Source organism: Antechinus flavipes, chromosome 5, assembly GCF_016432865.1.
Source record: "Antechinus flavipes isolate AdamAnt ecotype Samford, QLD, Australia chromosome 5, AdamAnt_v2, whole genome shotgun sequence".
NCBI classification, from domain to species: Eukaryota; Metazoa; Chordata; class Mammalia; order Dasyuromorphia; family Dasyuridae; genus Antechinus; species Antechinus flavipes.
The window spans coordinates 57,060,195-57,081,370 of record NC_067402.1 but is presented as its reverse complement, the minus strand read 5'-3'; the positions used below and the strand labels follow the sequence as shown (position 1 = coordinate 57,081,370).

General features: G+C 32.8%; 1 protein-coding gene across 3 annotated transcripts in view; it reads left to right on the top strand.

Moving 5' to 3' along the window:
* NEBL (nebulette) overlaps positions 1–21,176 on the top strand; it is a 458,082-nt gene that overhangs the window by 336,143 nt on the left and 100,763 nt on the right. The window contains exons 10-11 of one of the 3 annotated variants that reach the window (XM_051961695.1): positions 17,193–17,294; positions 18,299–18,400. The exons of the other annotated variants lie outside the window; for them this stretch is intronic. Coding sequence (XP_051817655.1) covers positions 17,193–17,294; positions 18,299–18,400 — 204 coding nt within the window. The remainder of the gene's footprint in view (positions 1–17,192; positions 17,295–18,298; positions 18,401–21,176) is intronic. 3 annotated transcript variants of the gene reach the window in all.

Here is a 21,176-nt window from a genome sequence, read left to right as displayed (position 1 = left end):
AAAATATGTGTCAAAGTTACAACTGATCACAATGTAATTTCCAAAGGGGTGGTTTATTGTGAATTTCCAACGTAAGGTGCTATGATTTAACTATTTTAAAAACAAAACGAACAAGAACAAAAACTTTCAAAACCGGGAATGAATCAAAAAAATGTAAAATAAGATTCTTACCAAGTAAGTACCAAAGTTTGTCTTTAAAATAAAGAAAGGGAAAAGAATGAGACAAATTTGCTTTAAAAAAAATCTAGACTTTCTAAATATAACCAGATTTTGTAAATAAAGAGATAACAGATTATAGTTTAGGTATAGTGAGTAGAATTGCTAGATGGATTTTGAATGGTAGGATTTGGGGAAATGCAGCCATAAAACATTCATTTTGTTGAACTTGAGTATTATTTTTGAATCTTCCTTTTTAAAGGTATACTGTTCAAATGCCCAAGGGACTGGGAAATTTGAGTAGAAAGCTCTTTTTATCCACCATTCAATACTGTATACCTGGGGGAGGCAAGATGTGTGTTTACTTAGACTCCTCTGCCAACTCAGTCCAACCTTTACATGTGGAGTTTGTACATATAACAGGATTAGAAAGTGTTTAACATTATTTGCTGAGTTTTTACAGCAGGACTGATACTTGTAGCCTATCATGTGAAATATGATATTCTGTTATAGTCAAGACCATGTCAAATAATATATTTATCTTTATGAAATTTTCATGTAGGACTTCAAAGCCAAAAGAAAAATTTCTTCCCTTTGGTCCACTGACATATTCATGTATGAAGGCAGACTGTTGATCATGTCTTCAACAATATTACTTTCTAGACCAGAAGAATTCATTTTATCTCAATAGTTTGTCTTCCTCAGAAAAAAGTGACATTTATTTTTTATTATAAGGCATTTACTTTGAAGAATTAGCAAATAATTCTTCACTTGTTTTTAACCAAGATCATTAAATTACTTAATTAAAAAAATTTAAGCCTTAGGTGCTGATATTTAAAACAATGAAACAAAGATGAGAGGCTAAACAGATAATTCTCTTCTGTCTTCCTACTTATAATGGCAGAGAGAGGCTTGCTCTGAAGAGAGTAAGAATCATGGACAATGGAAATCCTGAGATCACATTTTAGTTCTTATTTGTAAAATCCTTTCCAAACAAACCTTTCACTAAATTTCTTAACAATAAAAGGAGGGATAACTTCCAAGGATGGAAGATGAGAGAAAGCACTCAACTGAGCTCTCCAAATAACTTGAAGAGAGCATTAAATTTAAAAGTCAGTGAGACATCTTCAAGCCCAAGACAACTTAAGAGGTTAGAGAGAGAGACCTGTGATGTAGAAGCTGACCTGAAGCCTATGGGGATGTACTCTAATGGTGGGAAAAGTGGTAGAGACAGAAACAGCTGCAATTTGGGGAGTTCTCAGAACATAAACAGAGGAACTGATAACTGTGTACCTGTTTCCCATGTGGTACCTCTGGAGACAGGACCAGACACTGGCAAATCTATTGCCTATAATGATTCTTTGGGTCATAGTTCAAATGCAAGAGGAACACTTTTGCTCAAGAGGCAGCTGAAGCCCTGAAAGGGATTATTTCTTTTGGTTACAAAGGATTAAGGATTCTAAAGAATAATATTTTTTTTCTGGCCCTGAGATCAGGGACCTTAAGGAACAGTGTTTTTTTCTGATCTCAAGGGAGCAAGGACCCTGAAGAGTAGTACTGATTGAAACCTCAAGGGAACACAGTCCCTTTCTGCGTAAGGATCAGAATATAGACTATGAGAACAAAGAGCATACTTCTCCCCAGATCATACCACCGTGGAAGTACCAAAAAAATTCCAGCTGCCCCAAAATTAACTCTGAAAACAACTCAGGAAAATGCCTGAAGCTTAAGATACTGCTCCTCCTTATTTCCATTGCAGAGAACAGAGTCCAAATGTAACATAAAGCTCCAAGTCAAGAAATAGTTTGGGAAATTTAGCAAATCACAAAAAAATAATTGGAGCATAAAAGTTATTCTGGTAACAGGGAAAAACAAGACAAACTCAGAAATCAAAACAGCTATAGGCAAAGTCTCTAAGGGTTAAAAGCTCAACAAAAATTAATGATTTTCAAAATACAATAAATGTTGGTAGAGGAAACATTAGGTAAAGAAATGAAAACAAAGGAAGAAAATTATGAAAAGACCTGGCAAAAGAGGCACAAAAATACTGAAGAAAGTAACTCTTTAAGAAAACAGAATTTACTAAATGGAAATAGAGGTACCAGAATTCACTGATGAAAAGAATTTTTTAAAAATTAGAATTGGCCAAGTGAAAGGTAAGGAATCATGAGACATCAAGAAACCATAAAATAATATAAAAAATTGAAAAATAGAATAAAATATGTACTATGTATTAGAAAAATAGGTCATTTAGAGGGTAGAACCATGATGGTGTAGTAAAGTCGGAAGCTGCTTGAGCTCTCCCAGTTACCCTTGGAAACCACATGAAATCAAACCTTTTAACAGAGTCTGATGAAATGAAACTCCTCTCCAGCTCAAGATAGATTGAAAAAAATTACAAGAAAGGTCAGTCTCATTGGGGTGAAAAAGGGCATTCACTCCAGGTGAGATAGACTGGGAATGCCAGTGAGAAGGGCTTAATTACAATGAATCAGCAACTAAGACCCTCAGTCCTGGCTCAATAGAGAAGCAAATATGGGGGCAGCCACCAATTCTAGCTCAGAAGGCAAACTCTAGGAAACCAGGTTGTTTCCTGGAAATAGCAGCCAAAGTACTCCCTATAAACACAAAGGGACTCCTGTGCTCAAAGCCAAACTCAGAGCTGCATAGGAAGCTTGGGACAGTGCTACCTTTACCCCAGGAGCAGAGTTCCACCTTAAAAGTAAAAAAAAAAAAGAAAAAAGAGGAAATACCAAAAGAAAAAGAAAGAAAATGAGCAAGAAGCAGAAAAGAACCTTGACCATAGAAAGTTACTGTGGTGACAGAGGGTAGAAGAATAAAATGAGAAAAGAAGTGAAAAGTATGCATGAGACAGTCACCAGTTTGGAAAAAGAAGGGAAAAAATGGAAGAAAACAACTACTTAACCAGTGGACTAACCCAAATGGAAAAAGAGATACAAAAACTAACTGAAGAAAATCACACATTAAAAACTAGCACTGGGCAATGGAAGTTAATGACTTTGTGAGACAGCAAGAATCAGTCAAACAAACTAAAAAGAATGAAAAATTGGAAGAAAATGTGAAATATCTCATTGCAAAACAGCTGACCTGGAAAATAGATCCAGAAGAGCCAATTTAAAAGTTATTGGCCTACCTAAAGGCCATGACTAAAAAAAGATCCTGGATAGTACTCTAAGAGGTCATTAAGGAAAACTGCTTCAATATTCTAGAAACAGAAGGGGAAACATTCATTGAAAAAATTCATACATAACCTCTGCAAAGAGATCCCACAAGGAAAATCCCAAGGAATATTGTTGAGAAACTCCAAAATTATAATCTCAAGAAAAAAACTGGCAACTGCCAGACAAAAACAAACCAAATATTAAGAAGTAAAAGTCAGGAATACTCAGGATCTGGCAGTTTCTACAATAAAGGCTTGAAGATCCTGGAATACCTATTCTGGAAGGTGAAAGACCTGGGCTTACAATCAAGAATTAGCTATCCAGTGAGAGTGAGCAACATAATTGAGGGGAGGAGATAGAGCTTTAATGAAGTAAGCAACTTTCAGTCATTTCTATTGAAAAAAATAGAACTAAATAGAAAATTAATTCTACAAATACAGGACTCAAGAGAACCATAGAAAGGTAAACAGGGGAAAATATATATTTAGAAGTTCAACTATTTATATCCCTACATAGGAAAACAATATCTAGAATTCTTGAGAACTGTATCTATTGCTGGGGCAAACAAAGAGGGGCACTACATGGACTGAAGGTATGGTTGTAAATGGATTCTGATGTGATGACATCAAAGAAAAAGACATTAAAGGGTGGAAAAAGCCTATACTGAAAAAAAAGAGGAAAAGAGAGGTATAACGGAATAACTAGTTCATATGAAGATATACAAAAAGATCCATTAGAATCCAGGAAAAGAAAGGAGAGGATGAGCATTATCTGAAGCTTAATCTCATCACTTTGGGCTTTAAAAGAGAATAATTTAATCATTCAGTTGGTATAGAAATTTATCTAAACATATAAAGAAGTAGAAGAAAGAAGAAAAGAAAAGGGAGGGAAAAGTTAGAAGAAAAGGCAGAAACACTAGAGGAAAAGGTAAGAGAGGGATAGAAGATTGATAGAAATTAAGATAGTGAGTGGAATGGGTTAAAGTTATATTCAATAAAGAGCCCAGGGAAAGATAGACTAAAATCCAATTGGAAATCAAATAATCTAATTCTAAAGAATGAGTGAGTCAAACAGCAAATCACAGAAACAATCCAAAATTTCATCCAAGAAAATGACAATAATGAGACAACATACCAAAACCTATGGAATGTAGCCAAAGCAATTCTTAGGAGAAATTTTATATCTCTAATTAGCTGCATAAATAAAATGAAGAAAGAGCAGATAAATGAATTAGGCATGCAACTAAAAAAGTAAAAAAAAAAAACAAATTAAAACCCCCCAATTAAATACCAAATTAGAAAAATTGAAACTCAAAGGAGAGATTAAAAAAATAGAAAGTAAGAAAACTATTGGACTAATAAATAAAACTAAGAGTTGGCTTTATGAAAAAACTAACAAAATAAATAAATTCTGGTTAACTTATTCAGAAAAAGTAAAGGAAAAAACCCTACAAAAAATAAAAGGAGTGAATTTAACATCAGTGAAAAAGAAATTAAAGCAATAATTAGGAACTATTTTGTCCAACTCTATGGCAGCAAGTCTGACAATCTAACCAAAATGATTGAATATTTACAAAAATATAAATTGCCCAGATTAACAGAAGAGGAAATAAAAATTCTTAAATAGTCCCATTTTAGAAAAAGAAATTGAACAAGTTATTAATGAACTCCCTCAGAAAAAATCTCCAAGGTCAGATCGATTCACAAGTGAATTTTACTCAACATTTAAAGAACAATTAATTCCAATACTATGTAAACTGTTTGCAAAAATAGGTAAAGAAGGAGTATTGCCAAATGCCTTCCATGACACAAATATAATACTAATATCTAAATTAGGAAGGGTCAAAACAGAGAAAGAAAATTATAGACCCATCTCTCTAATGAATATGGATGCCAAAATTTTAAATAAAATATTTGCAAAAAGAGATTACAGCAACGTATACACTATGGATAATATACTATGACCAAGGAGGATTTATACCAGGAATGTAGGACTGGTTTAACATTAGGAAAACAATTCTCATAATTGACCATATCAGTGACAAAACCAACATAAATCAGATGATAATCTTAATAGGTGCAGAAAAAGCTTTTGACAAAATACAGCATCCATTTCTATTAAAAATATTAGAGCATGGGAATAAAGGGAGCTTTTCTTAAAATAATGAGCAATATCTATCTAAAATCTACAGCAAGGATTATTTGTAATAGAGAGAAGCTGGACTCATTCCCAATAAGATCAGAGGTGAAGCAATGATGCCCATTATCACCACTATTATTCAATATTATACTAGAAATGTTGGCTTCAGCAATAAGAAAACAAAAAGAAATTAGAATAGGCAATGAGGAAATAAAACTATCACTCTTTGCAGATGATATAATGATAGACTTAGAGAATCCTAAATTGTCATCCAAAAATCTACTGGAAACAATTCATAGCTTTAGCAAAGTTGCAGGATATTAAAAAAAAAACTACACAAATCATAAGCATTTATATATATTTTTTTGACAAAGCCCATCAGTAGAAGGAAAACAGGAAACTGGAGAAAAATTTACATCGTTTCTCTTATAAAGTCCTCATTTTTTAAAGTTAGTGGGTAATTGAATCTAATTTATAAAAAGTAAGAACCATTTCTCTGTTGATAAATGATCAATAAATAATAACAGGCAATTTCAGAAGAAATAAAAATCAAAGCCATCAATAGTCCCATGAAAAAATTCTCTGTCCATGCCAATTAGAGAATTGCAAATTAAAACAGATCGACAACATTACAGAAAAGGAAAATGACAAATGTTGGAGGGGGATGTGGAAAAATCCGGATACTTGTTTACTGGTGTTGGAGTTGTAAACTAGTCCAACAATTTTGGGGAACAATTTGGAACTATGTTCAAAGAGTTATAAAATTGTGCATACCCTTTAACCCGACAATACCTCTTAACAGTCAGTTTCCCAAAGAGATCAAAGAAAAGGGAAAAGATACTTCTTTGTACCCCAAAAAATTTTTATAGCAACTTTTTTTTAGGTGGGGAGAGTGGGTGGCAGTGAAGAATTGGAAATTGAAGTAATTTCCATCATTTAAGTAATGGCTGAACAAATTGTGGTATATGATTTTGAAGGAATACTATGGGTTATAAGTAATGATGAGTAGGGTGATTTCAAAAAAACCTGGGAAACCTTATATAAACTCATGAAAATAAAGTGAGCAGAACAAGGGAAACATTGAACTGTATACTATAACAACAATGTGTTAAGGATGATAAACTATGAAAGCCTTAACTGCTCATGACAGTGGAACAAGATAATTCAAAAGGATCCATAATGAACAGTGCTATCTGCCTCCAGAGATAGAATTGATAAACTCTGAATAGAGCTTGAAATATTTTTAAAAAAACTTAAAAAAAATCTTTTATTTTTTCTGTCTTTTCTTTTGCAACTTGGCTAATTTGGAAGTATGTTTTGCATGATTTCACAAATATAACATATCAAATTGCTGTCCTCCTCAAGAAGGACTAAGGGGTGGGAGGGAGACAGAGTATTTGGAATTTATTTTTCCCTTGTAATTGGGAAACATTTAATAAGGCAAAAATTTATTTTGAAACAGTGAAAGGAGGCAATATTTTTCTTTTTTAAATGTATTTCTAGTGCTTGGTATGCAATGATTTGCATACAGTAAGTGTTATATTGTAAGTGCATATAATAAATGCTTCATTCTTTTAGTGTGTAAACAGTTTTATCATTTTTATTTTTCTTCTCCCTTTGAAAGAGGTATTGGTAAGCATCATGATGATGACTAAGAGGGAAGACAAAACTACATACCATTTTCTTGCTCTGAGATATTTGGCAACTGACCATAACTTATTAGACTAATTTTGTTGATGGTCCAGTGGAGAATAAAATGACGATAAACAAAAACTCTTAAAAGTTTGTAAGCCCATCATTCATGGAGCTACATACATGTACCGTACCATACAATACATACATAGTAGGTCTTAAAAAATGACAAACAAACTGATTACAAAGAGATGTTTGATGACTTTATTTATTAATTATCTGGAGTTTATATGATCCTAAAATCTGAAAATAGATACAGAAAAGTATCTATTTTCTGTTCTCTATAACATTCTCATAAGTAGCATAATATTCCAAGTGAAATTCAAATCTGTAACTCATGGTTTGTCTGATGTCATGGTTTATTTCAATTGACCAAATAGATTTAGGCCAAATTCTTACAGTATTGATTTTTAAACATCTTTATTTTAGTGGAGTATAATCAAAAGACTGAAACTCTTAAACTTCATGTTTTCTAGATATGCTAATAGAACAATTTTTAAAAGAGTCGACTAATTCAAATCTCTTTGTATCCAAAGGGATATAGTGCTTGCCAAGTTTTATACTAATAAAATTAGAAAAACTGTAGACATTTTATCTCTTTTTTTCCCTCAAAAGTTAAATTTGTAATGGAAATAAAACAGGTTATTAATGCTCATCAGTTTTATCAAAGATGTAAAATCTAGTAGTTTTGAAATAAATAAAACTGATTATACTTTGGTTCATGGTTTGCAAATAACTGTTTCCTTACGTGAAAATTTAGAGTGAAACTTTTTCACAGATTGAGATCAATAATCAGTTCAGAGAATGTAACTTTAATATTCGGTAAGAGAAATAACAGACTTAGTGTTTTTTTTTTTTTTTTCGGAATGACAAATGAACTTTCTTAAAGGTAATAAAATAATATAACATTTAAAAATTTTTCTCCCCTCAAGTAAGTGCTCAAGTTTATAGGCAAGTCAATAATGGATTGCTGAAGGACATATAAAGCTGTACCTGAAAAACCAATGCAATTCATTACATTGTGGCTTATAAGTGCTTCTTGGGAAGTATATTATCAGTTGGAATTTAGAGTTCACCTCACATTTCAATTTATTTTACTGTATCCTAAGACTGGAAAAATGCCAGTTTTAGAGAGATTTTCCAATTCCTACATTCCTCCACCTTTAAAAAAATGAATTTAGGCTCTATTGCTTTGGAAAAGCCCTGATTTTAATATTTAGTTGTTCCTCCTATGTGCCTAATTCTGTAATCCCTTGAAAGTTTTTATTGAGGTGGTATTTTCTAATTAAAATGTAGTAAGAGATAGAAAAAAGTAGAGCGACAGGGCTGAAGCAGGAAAACTTGGATTCAATTCTTAGGCTCTTCAGATAATCATTGGCTATGAAATTCTGGATAAGTCATTTAACTTAGTGATCTCAATCAATGGAATCAAGCTCAAGGACCACTAAATTTAACATAAGGATCACTGTGAATGCACATGGATTTAGAAAACAACATATTAGAATTATCTATATTTTATTGTATTTAAATTTTTGTTTATGTTTTATTATATTTTTAAAATTTTTGCTAAATATTTCCCAATTATATTTTTAAATCTGGGTTGCCTGGAAAATGCAATCCATCACATGCATTTGACATTTCCATTCTACATAACACTGTATTTAATATTTGGAGGAGATTCTGATCTACATTAGTAAAGGGAGTACTTAGGAGTTTTTTTTTGGCAGTGAAATCAGAAATTCTATAAAAAAGAAAGGATAATATATTTAATATATAATAATAATTGCCTTGCATTTACTTCTTTTTCTTCTCCAAACTATACTCACTTAAAAATAAGTTTTCTGAGAAAGATATCCTTTGAAAAAATATAGCACCAATTCTGTATTTTCAAGAAAATGGAAATACATATTTTGGATGTTATCAATTTCTCAGGGGTGAAATTAGTATTTGATGATACAGAATGACTGCTTCATCACAGGAATTTCATCTAAGATGACATTTAAATACTAAGCCTTACTTTTTGTAGTCTTACTTTTTTTCAAGATCTAAATCTAAAAAAACCAGGAACTCCTTTGTTTCTTTTAAAATTGAATCAAAATATTTTGTTTGCATAATGCTCTTATATTTTTATGAAGAAATAACTTATTTAATTTAAAATTTACAACCTAGGAAGAGACAACTTATTTAGAATTTAAATTTCACAAGCTTTGACAACTTATTAATTTAAAAGTCAGTTCATTTTGAGAACATTTTAAGTTACATTAATTTTTCCGTGAACAAATATTTCTTTCTTTCCTCTAGTCCCCATCAAGAAAGTAAAAATAGAGGGGTATTTAGATGGCACAGTGGATAGAGCACTACCCTGGAAGCAGGAGGAACTTCAAATCTGGCTTCAGATACTTGACATTTACTAGCTATATGACTCTGGGCAAGTCACTTAACTCCAATTGTCTCTTAAAAAAACCTAAATAAATAAATCATTTAAAAATAAAGAAAAAATCTTTTGTGACAAATATTCATAATCAAGAAAGATTTACCTATACATTGTGCACATCTAAAAATGTGCATCTTTTCCTATATATTAAATCAGTAACCTTTCTGTCAGGAGATCGGACAGTCGCAAGATCTCTCTTAGGAACTTCGGAATTTTTTGCATGGCGTGGGAGACATGACGCTGGACCGCCCAACATGTTGTGCCCTCCTCAGGAAAGGTGCTGTGCTCTAAGAGCAAAGGAGAATTGAATTAGCCCCAAAGAAACATGAGATGCACAAAGTTAGAGTACATCCCAAATGTTCATAGGCACTATTTGTGTACGAGGTATGGCAGAGCATTCTGAGCTTGTATTGGTCTGACCAGCCACAGTCAGACACATTGATGTTGTTTTGATCCTTGTCAAGGATGAAGGACAACAATCAGCCAATCAGCATTCTCTAACAATGGGTCCTCTGGAATAGTGACTGAATGATCATTACATGGATTAGAGTACTTACATCTTTCAAAGTTGGATGCCTTTATAGAATTCTTATTGCACAAATTGTTGTAACTGCCCAATTAACTTAATCAATTTATACTTCCCAAATTTCTTTTAAATTGTCCCTCTTTTCTTTTAGCATAATAATATTCTGTTGGATCAATATGTTACGATTTGTTCAGTAGTTCCCCAACTGATGGGTACCCTCTTACTTTCCATTTCTTTGCTAAAAAATTTGCTGTAAATGTTTGTGTGTATGTAGATCCTTTTCTCTTTCTTTGATCTCTTTGGATTATAGGACTAATAGCAGTATTACTATAGCAACAAAAATGCAATCATTTTGGGGGGGATAGTTTCAAATTGCTTTCCAGAATGACTGGGGCATTTCACAATTTTCTCTCCCCTCCTCCCCCAGGTTCCTCCTGCAACTTTTTTCTTTTTTTCTAGTAAATTTATTTATTTTTAATACACATAATTTTATGAATCATGGTGGAAGAGAAAAATAAGAGCAAAAAAGGAAAATGGGAGAGATAATTAAAAAAACAGAAAAAAGAAGTAAACATAGCATGTGTTGATTTACATTCAGTTTCCTTAGTTGTTTTTCTGGCTGTGGATGGCATTTTGTATTCAAAGTCTATTGGGACTGCTTTGGATCATTGAAGTACTGAGAAAAACCAAATCTTTCGTAGTTGATCACCCATCCTTGATGTTATTGTGTACAATGTATTTCTGGTTCTGCTTTTTTCATTCAGCATCAGTTCATATAAATATTCCAGGCCTTCCTAAAACCATTTTGTTCATCATTTTTTAATATTCCATTACCTTCACGTACTACAACTTGTTCAGCCATTCCCCAATTGGTGGGCATCTACTCATTTTCCAGTTCTTTGCTACCACAGAAAGAGCTGCTACAAACATTTTTGCACATGTGGGTCTCTCTCTGCTTTTTTCTAACCTAATGAGTACTGAGGTAGAAGCTCAGAGTTGTTTTGCATTCCTCTACTTAGCGATTTGGAGCATATTCAAATAATTATGGATAGTTTGATTTTCTTCCCTTTAAAACTCTCTCTTTTCATATCCATTGACCATTTACCAACTAGAGAATGATACTCATTCATTTTTCATTAGGGAAACTTGCTGATTTTTTCTGATTATCTCCTCATTTCCAAACAGTCGTTACTTATCTAATCTTGGCTGCCTTAGTTTTATTTATGCTAAATAGTTAAAACTCAATGTAATCAAAATCATTTTCTCTTCTGTGATCCTGTCTATTATTGGTCATAAACTGTTCTGTATCTGTAATCCCGAAAGGTAATCTTTTCCTTACTAATCATTTCCCACTAATCTTTTTATTTAAGTTACATATCCATTTGAAGCTTATCTAAGTATAGGATCAACAAGCATTTATTTTTTTCCAATAGCATTTTATTTTTTCCACATACATACATATATAGTTTTCAGTATTTACCTCTGCAAAGTCTTCTGTTCCAAGTTTTTCTGCCTCTCTTCACTTCTCCTCCCAAGACAGTAAGCCATCCAATATAGGTTAAACATGTGCAATTCTTTTAAATATATTTCCATATTCATTATGCTGTGCAAGAAAAATCAGATAAAAAGGGGAAAAAACCATGAGAGAAAAAAATAATACAAGTAAACAACAACAACAAAAATGTGAAAATACTATGCTTTGATCCACTTTTAGTCTCTATAGTTCTTTCTCTAAATGTGAATGGCACTTTCCATCCCAAGTTTATTGGATCAATAAGCATTTTTAATCATTTACTTCAAAGCCTACTTTGGGATGATTGATGAGTACTCTTCATATATATCTGTGACCTAGTTCCATGACATAATGGCTCTCAGGCATTTGTGACATTCCACATGCCCTCCTTACCCCTTGCTTTCTATCTTTAACTGAAGAAGTAAATTCAATCAGCATTCTCATTCCTGAAAGGAATTTATTTTCCTATGACTCTAAACACCATTTCTAAATATCCCTCCTTGACCAACATGCTTTTTTATGTGTTAATGTTTTGTGTTAAAATGTAATCGTGAAAGTGGAATTGTTGTTATTTTTTTATTTGTTTCCCTATATATACTTTACACAGAGCCTGGCACATAGTAAGCACTAATTAATGCTTTTTCATCCATTTGTTCATTCTTGTTGATTAGCAGATAGAACACTAGGCCTGAAGTTAAGATCTGAGTTAAAAATTTAGCTGCAGACACGGTCTTTGTTTACTTCAGTTTCCTTATCTATAAAAATAAAGATAATAATAGTACCTTTCCTGCAGGGTTGTTGGGAGGATCAAATGACAATATTTGTAAAAAGTTCTTAGCACAGTAATTGGTTTATAGGTCCAACCTAAATGAGTATTCCCTTCTTTTTCTTCTCTACCTCATTCATTCATTATGTATCAGACACTGTGCTAGTCACTAGAAATACAAAAATAAAATAATCTCCATTTTTAAGCACCTTATTTTCTGGGGAGAAGGTTTAAAGCACGATTAAATAGAGAAAAATTGTAAAACATATAAAAAAGTAAATATAAAATAATTTCAGGGAGGGCCAGAGGCTAGTAAGCACTTGGGGTGCTTTTCAAGGATTTTGAATTGGAGGTAGCAATGGAGCTGAACTTTGAAGGAATTTGGAAATTCCAAGTGAAGAAGGTTAGGAGGGAGAGGAATCCAGGCCTTTCAAAGATATGGAGGTGGGAAATGTAATTATCAGAACAGCAGAGCAGTTTGTTTAAAATTTAGATTATATGATGGGAGGCAGTCTAGACAGATTGAAGTCATGTTATGAGCTTTAATGCTAAACAGAAGAATGTTTATCTTATTGGAAAGCCAACAGAGTTATTGAAGCTTCTTAATAAATAAGAATGACACTTAAAAGACATGACATCTATAATTTAGACATTTCAGTTTGGTGTCTGGTTGGAGGATGGATTGAAGAGGAGAGAGAAGAAAACATTATGTGATACGGTTTTTTATTACCTTTCTCTTATTTATGGGGGGATGGTCTTTTGAGAGTAATACAGGAAAATCTCTCATTTTTGGTTGACCATTTTATTAAAGTATTATAGAATGTAGCTGGAAGATGGTTAATAATTTATTAAATTCATTGAATTGATCATTTTCAAGAAGACTTCTCATAGGTAATGCTACTCAATAAAAGTATGCTGTCTGTACTGACTGATGCTTCCTCAGTTCAGTATTGAAGAAGCTAAAGAGCAAAAGTATTCCTCATTTATTCTGAAGACCAGAGGGCCAAGTTCCTTTTCACTTTTTAAAAAAAGTGATAATCTTTTAACCTATTTCCTTTTCTTTGTTTTGAATATTACATATATTTTAAGACTATTTTTCTATTCTCTGATAGTCACATTTAGAACTCACTTCTTATATATGTAAAATTGGAAGATAATTTGAGTGCTTTTAAAAGTTTTTTGATACGTTTTTGTTATTGTTGTTGTTGGACAAATGGGCAAGAGAAAGGGGTGACGAATTGTGACTACCATCAGCACAAAGGAAGTCTGGTCATTGTGTTTTTCTTTGTCATCTTGCCACCAATAGGTCAGCATCAACTATATGAGATTCCACTCATTAAATAGAACTATGAAAAATTAAATCTCCAACCACTGAGTCCTTAGCTTGCTTATTTTATTCTAGTTTATTGGTCTTAAGAAACTTTTCAGATGCTCTCACTTTCTCTCCTCCCCTTCCATTAAATTTGAAACCTAATACTATAAAAAGCATTATAGTAGACAGGATAAGATAGCATCTGTATAAAAGAGGCCAGACAGTTGTCTCAGTGGGAAGGGTCAGTTTCGAAGCATTGAGGTGACTGAGAAAATAGGAAACATATTTTTTCTTTCCTGGGCTTACCTCTGACAAACTACTGTTCTGCTGCCTAACATTTTTATTCTCACTGGAGTATGACAGGTCTCAGGATGGAACAAATACATACTGCAGACATTTGTAAAATGTTAGATGACTTTCTCTCCAATGTAAGTAATAGGTGCTCTGGGTTATGGTGTCAAAGGTGGGGGGAAGTGGGAAGACAAATAATTCACTTGCAGAAACATATTGCTGTAGACCTACCTTCAGCCATCACTGCAAAGGGTGAAAAATAAAAGGTTGTCATTATCCTATGCTTTCTATGAAACTAGCAACGAGCCTTTATTTCATGAACCATGGTAGTAGCACATGGAAATAATGAGTAGTTGCTCTTTATTCACCTTGTTCCTCTGAGACTCTGTGGTTTTTCCTTGGGTTTGAATGCAGCCTTCACTTCAGTCTTAATATCTGTTTTGAACCACAAGTGCTGGCCTTTAATTTGTGATTTACATGGATGGCGGGACACTGTTCATGATCTATGCTCCTGCTGCCTTTGTGGGGTTCACCTCTCTTTATGTGGTCATTACATCAACCAGTATATCATTAGATAAGCTTATAGAAAGCATAGGTTTCAAATCGTAAAGGTTTCCATTTTCTCTTCCCCCTACTTTTTTTTTTTTGTCCAACAAAATGGCCTTTCCCCCAACCTACAATTTTCTTATGAATGTAATAACTTGGAAGCATTTAGTCTGGGAAGTGGGTAATAATTTTGGATCAGCTTTCACCTGAGAATCCATAGTTTATACAGCCTAAGTTTGACTCACTGTAGGCTGAGACTGCTTTATTATCATCTCTACTATTAGCTCTCCAGCACTCTAAAGTGGCCTTGTTGAATGATTGGAGGCTTAAACTCCATCACACAAAGAAAAATTATTTTCTTGTTCATTTTCCAATCTAGTAATTTCATTACTCAGTATGTGTGAGAGTGGAACAGGTAAATGTCTGAATATTGAAAGAAAAGACACACTCATTTAAATTATACTCAAGGGAAATTCTTAGGTGAGATCCATGATTAAATTTGTTCTTTGAAAATTCATTTAATTTTAAGATGTTGGTTCTTAATCTTTGTGTGTGTGTCATGGAAACCTTGATGAAGTCCATGGATCCCTTCTCAGAATGTCTGTTGCCTGTCTTCACACTTAAAGGAAGTACTAAATTTAATTAAGGACAATGAAGATGTAATTTCCCCCATCCAACTTCATGGGCTCCATAGAATCTGGGTCTGTGGATCCTAAGTTTAGGCTTCTACTATAAAATTCATTATTATATGCATGAACTAGAGTGAACAGGACATGAATTAGACAGCCCAGTTTAAATATTGAATTAGTGGTTTAAAAAAAAATTGCCAGAGTGAGGGGGAATTCTGGTCATAGTGGTTTACAAGTGAGTTTTATCAAAATTTTTAGAAAAATAGTACCTTTACTACTCAGTCTCAAAATTTGAGAAAGAAAATATTGTACCAAATTCCTTTTATTATACAAATGTGTTTCTCATATCGAAGCCAAAGAAAGATAGAACAGGTAATGAAAGGAGAAAACAGAAGTGAAATTGAAATTGATTTGAATGTTGTTTCAATATGCCTTGTTTGATTTTTTTTTTTACAATTTTTTTTCTTAAAGTTTTTTATTTTCAAAACATATGGATGGATGATTTTTCAACATTGACCCTTGCAAAACTTTATGTTCCAAATATTATCTTTGATTTTGAAAGGCAAAAGAAAAATATGATTGTTTTTAAACAATGTAATCATGAGTTAGCTAAAGGGGACAAATAGGTACATGAATGTTGTTTAGGAAGTAATTCTGTCAATTAGTAAAACTAGCATCCTTCTCTAAGCCCTCATTAATCCTTCTTGCTGTTCTTGCTGTGTACCACCTGCTATGCTTTGAAATATGAAGAAGGATTTTTTCTTTTACTATCCAGCTTATGGTTGTTATTTATTTTACTACCTTAATAATAAAATTTCCCGTAATTTCATTGATGTTGGTTACTCCAACCAGGTAGGTGACTGGTGTAGGAGTGTACAGGACCTGAAGTCAGGGAGTTTGGGGTTCAAATAATTTCTTAGATACTTACTAGCTTTGTGATTCTGGCCAAGTCACTTTCTCTCTCAACCTCAGTTTCTTCATCTGTAAAATGGGGATAATAATAGCATAATAATATCCGGTTATTATGAGGATCAAAGAAATCAAAATGCTTTGCATATGTTCAACCTGAAAATGCTCATGATGCTATTGTTATCCCAATCTTGGTGCAGATGACTGTTCCTCTCTGTTTCTTAGTAGGCAGTCTTATAAAATCGATCCAGGTAAAACACTTCACATGTGCCTAACTTTCTAGGGACAACCCTTTCTGAAACTGCATAGGGTAAGTCTCTGACGGGAGATACATTCTGTTGTTAGGACTGTATTTGAAAACTTTTAAGCTTTGTTGATATTTTTCAGTCATGTCTGACTCTCTGTGATTCCACTTGAAGTTTTCTTGGCAGAGATACTGGGACAATTTTCTATTTTCTTCTCCAGATTATTTAACAGATAGGGAAACTGAGGTAAAGAGGGTTAAGTTACTCCAACACTTTGAACTCATTTTATCCATTATGTAAACTATCTGTCCCATGTACACCCATCCCCATACGGGCACATGTGCTCACTGTAGTTATTTTTATAGTGATTTCCTTAGTTGTGATGCTTGGATATACGAGTGTTCCAAACTCAGTAAAAGCAATTTTAAGAAAATGCCTGAACTCCTTTAGAGCAGACTCTTTGAGAAAGCCAATATAATCCAATAAATAATTGACCTAAAACAAAAATGAGTGATGATGGAGAGTCTATTATCAAAATATTAATCTCTCTGCATTCATTGTGAACGTGATGTTATGTGGTTACCAAAACAAGAACATTAGACTTGGAATACCAAGGAATGGAGCTTGAATGCTAGCTCTGAGCTGGAGTGACTCTGAGTTTTGGCAAGTAATTTACACTTTTAAAGCCTTGGTTGATTTGTAAAAATGGCATAACTCTACTAGCAATACCGACTTCAAGAGTTTCTTGTGAAGAAAGCATTTTTCAAACCTTAAAGCAGTATATAAATGTTAGTTATTATGGCAATGATGATGTATGAATGTATTTATTAATTAAATTTTGTCTTAAATCAGATTTCTTACAGGAAGGATACAGAGGACAATCATAAATACAATGCAGGGATTGACAGATCAGACATCAAGATGGCAACCCAAGTCTCCAAGATCATTAGCAATGTAATTCGCCTTTTGTCATTCTAAAGCTGAAATAATTTCCCCTATATATCCTCGGATTACTGTTCCAATTGGGTAGTCTTTTAGTAATATTTCAGTAGTAATTAGTATTAATAATTGTTTTAGTGACATTTTAGTAATTTTAGTAAATTTAGTAATAATAGCCATTTGTAAATTATCTGGTTATTTTGTTCAGTGTTAAATACTTGGATTATTCAGGTTCTAAAATATATTTTAGTGCCATATTTAACCATCTGGTTATATATACTAATCAATTTGTAATACAGAACTTTGCAAGTCTCCTCAGCTGGAGCTCAAAGAAGGGAAATATACAGTTGGTAGAGATCATATCCACACTCTTTGATATTCAAGCAGATTCTATAGTGTTCTCTGAAATAGATTGTATACCCTTAGTTCTATTAATCCTGCCCTTTCCTCCTCTACTTTTCAAAACATTTTCATTCTTCTTCAAGTCCTGTTTTAAAGGTCTTTAAATTTAAATTTAAAAATTCTTCTGTTTTAAAGAAATTTGTCTTTGCCAAATTATTTTCTTCTCTTATAAACAACTGATTAAATGGTAAAACAAAAAAAATAATTTGCTGTCAAATAGAGTAAACTCTCCTTTAAATTTCTTCTTTTCTCAACCCATTTGAGAACAACAATCATTTAATAGAGTTCATCTGGTTAACCATTTCAACGATGTCAGTTTCTGTGAATGGAGATAGCCATATAGATTTCCTGCCAATACAAAAGGTTATTTATCTTGATAATTACCACAATTTTCCACCTTTTATACACACTCATAAAATGTATAACATGTTAAAAAAGGATTACTGAAATTGATGATTTAAAATTTAAATTAATTTTAATAAAAATCCAATCCTATTTTAATGGTTATTGTTTTAGTGTCAAATTGTAGTTTTTCTTTTTTGTAAAAAGTGTTAACACAAACACAGGTTTTCCTTGTAAACAGAAATGATCCTAATTCTTTTGTTTTTTCATTTTAGGCTGAATACAGGAAAGGAAAAGGAGAAATGAATAAAGAACCAGCTGTAATCGGAAGGCCGGATTTTGAGCATGCTATGGAAGCTTCTAAACTTTCTAGTCAAGTAAGATGGCAATGCAGGGCTCACAATGACTTTATTCAGAGATTTCATTTCTTGTAACACAGTAAAGTATTTCATTTTTTGATGCTATCTTTAATTGTATAAAAATGCAAAGAGAAAATTTCGGAAACTACTTTTTCAGTTTGAATTGCAGTAATTGGTAGAATTCTGTATTTAAAAAATTACAATAAGGTATAATTTGAGAAAAAAAAAGTATTTTTCCTTCCTGGGCTCAAATCCTATTCTCAGTCAGTATGTTTAGCTGCTTCAGCATGCACTCTGGGATTTCTAGAATATACAACTAATTAAGTGAGGAGTTTCCTGCCCCCAAACAATCATAAAATATTTAGTAATTAAATAGTTTCAACACATTTAATATTAATTGTAACATTTTGTTAATAATGTGTTAACATTTTAAAATAAAGCATCTGTTTTCCCCAACACATATTAAAGCCTTTAAAAATCTTCAATTCCATCCTTTGAATTTAAGAGACAGCATAGCATAGTGGGTAGAGGACTAGCTGATGACTTGGAATTGCCCAGATTCAGGTTTCGCTCAGACTATCGCAGTACTCTTGAGCATCTGATGAATACATTCCATCCCTTGTTGAAGAGGTATTGGCCAGCACTAAGGGTGGTTAATGTAATTTTTTCCCATTCTTCAGCGAGGATTTAATATATAGATTCTATCTCATTCCTGTATTGATGAGAGATCCTGTGTTCAGAGTAATCCTTGCATGCAAATAAACAGAGTAAGGAGACAAATGTTGAAAGAATATGGGAAAGAGGGGGAGTATTAAGAATGGGGCAACATAAAATCAGAAGGATTTTAAGAAAGCAGTGACAAAACAAGAAAAAACAGTGTTATGAACAAATAAGAAATGGATGATTAAAAGGTGTCCAAGAGAGAAACTGAGTAAAATTATTTTCCATTTTGAAATATTCATGAATTCAATTCTCTGGGATTTAATAGGAAAAAGAAGTACTTGAATGAGAAGTTAATCCTTTAATCATAGACTTATAGGTCATCACTGGGTCCATAATGGAAGTCTTTGCACCTTGTACTTATCAGGTGAAGCCTTCAAAAAACTCCTCGATCATCTCCATCCTATACTAATAATCAACAAATACTTATTAAGCACTAATAATGTGCCAGGAATTGTGCTAAGTTTTGAAGACAAAAAGATAAACCAAAACAATCCCTGCCTTCAATCAAAGAATGTACATTCTCTAGAAAAAAACTTCAGAAGGGACAATTTAGAATTATTTCCTTAGAATATATTAGAATTTATCTAGAATATATCCTTTCTTATAAGTTTTCCTTACAGTTAATTTGGGAAAGGATAACCCAGTGGACCTCAGTGATAATTGTGTTTGATAGAAAAATGTCTCACTACCAGCTGAACAATGCCTCAGGCCATAATGGACTTTGAGAAAAGGTGAAGGAAGAAAACCATAGACAAATGGGGTATTGAGATGCTTACATTTATTCCCAGAAAGATAGTGTACTAGCTCATCTTTTATTTTATTTTCTTTCATTTATTCCTTGATTAAACTAATTGTACCTTGCCTTCATCTCAGTGGAAAATGTAAACACATGTATCATGTTCAATAGTTTTAATTAGCTTCTTCTACTTTTTTTCTTTTTGCATATTCTTTTATTTTTCTTCCATAGATCTTGTACTCATTATAAAGTAGAAGTGATCCCTGTATTCTATCAGACAATGATGTACATGAAAAGCAAACTGTGGCTAGTCTTACCAAACTAGAAATGCACAAAGCCTAGTGATAAAACATGTCTATTGGCCAAATCCTTTCTTAACTAAGTTCATGGTGGTGAATTTTTTTTTTTTTTTTGAGTACAGCAACTCATGGAGACTGTATTTGTGTAGGATTCTTACTTCTTTTGGTAAAGAAAACTTGATTTCCAACTGTAATAAAATCAAACCATAATAAAATCTTGCATTTTGGAATCTTAGCATTCCAATCAGAGTGGGAAGAGACTTTAGAACGATGATAAATATGTCATTCTAGGTTTTTCTGAAATCATCCCAAATCATCATTTCTTACAGTACAATAATATCCCATTTTATCACATTACAGCCATATACTAATGAAAGTATTTTGAGGAAGATTGGACAGAGTAGTAAAAGATATTTCCAGGGTCTTCTTGAACAGTGGTCTTTCTGGGTATTATGGATCACCTGATTGGGTAGAACAAATAAGAGAGTTTCTGTATCTCTTAGCCCTCAGAAGAAAAAAAGCAAACAAAACATGTAAATTCTGCTGAGCTCCACTATAAGGTAAAGAAAAAAATGCCCAGAAACATAAAATCATCTTTTCTAAGCAAGAAACAATACCAAAAGGGAAAAGCTGAACTCCTTTTGAAATAAAACAAAGCAAAAACCTCTCTACTGCTCAGCATCAAATAATTTATTAGTGTATTTCAAATCGCAGATTGCATGTATAGCATTGACATTTCCCATTTTTCTATTATAGGAATGCCTTAGAAGCGTTTCTTAGTTCTAGCATATCTATTTTCATTTTAGCCTGGCTTTACAATACTTGTTCCTTTTCTACATAGACCAACTTAGCTAGTGGCACAAGAATATCATTGTAAAGCATTTAGATGTTTTCTTTAATGACAAATAATTCTTCTGTGCAAGAGCAAATAAAGAAAGAGCACCTGTGGGATCCTACTTTCAATTGTATTCTGTCAGGTGTGGGTCTCAGAATTACAGACTGGTCTTTTAATACCTAGTCTTTCCTATGCTTGATT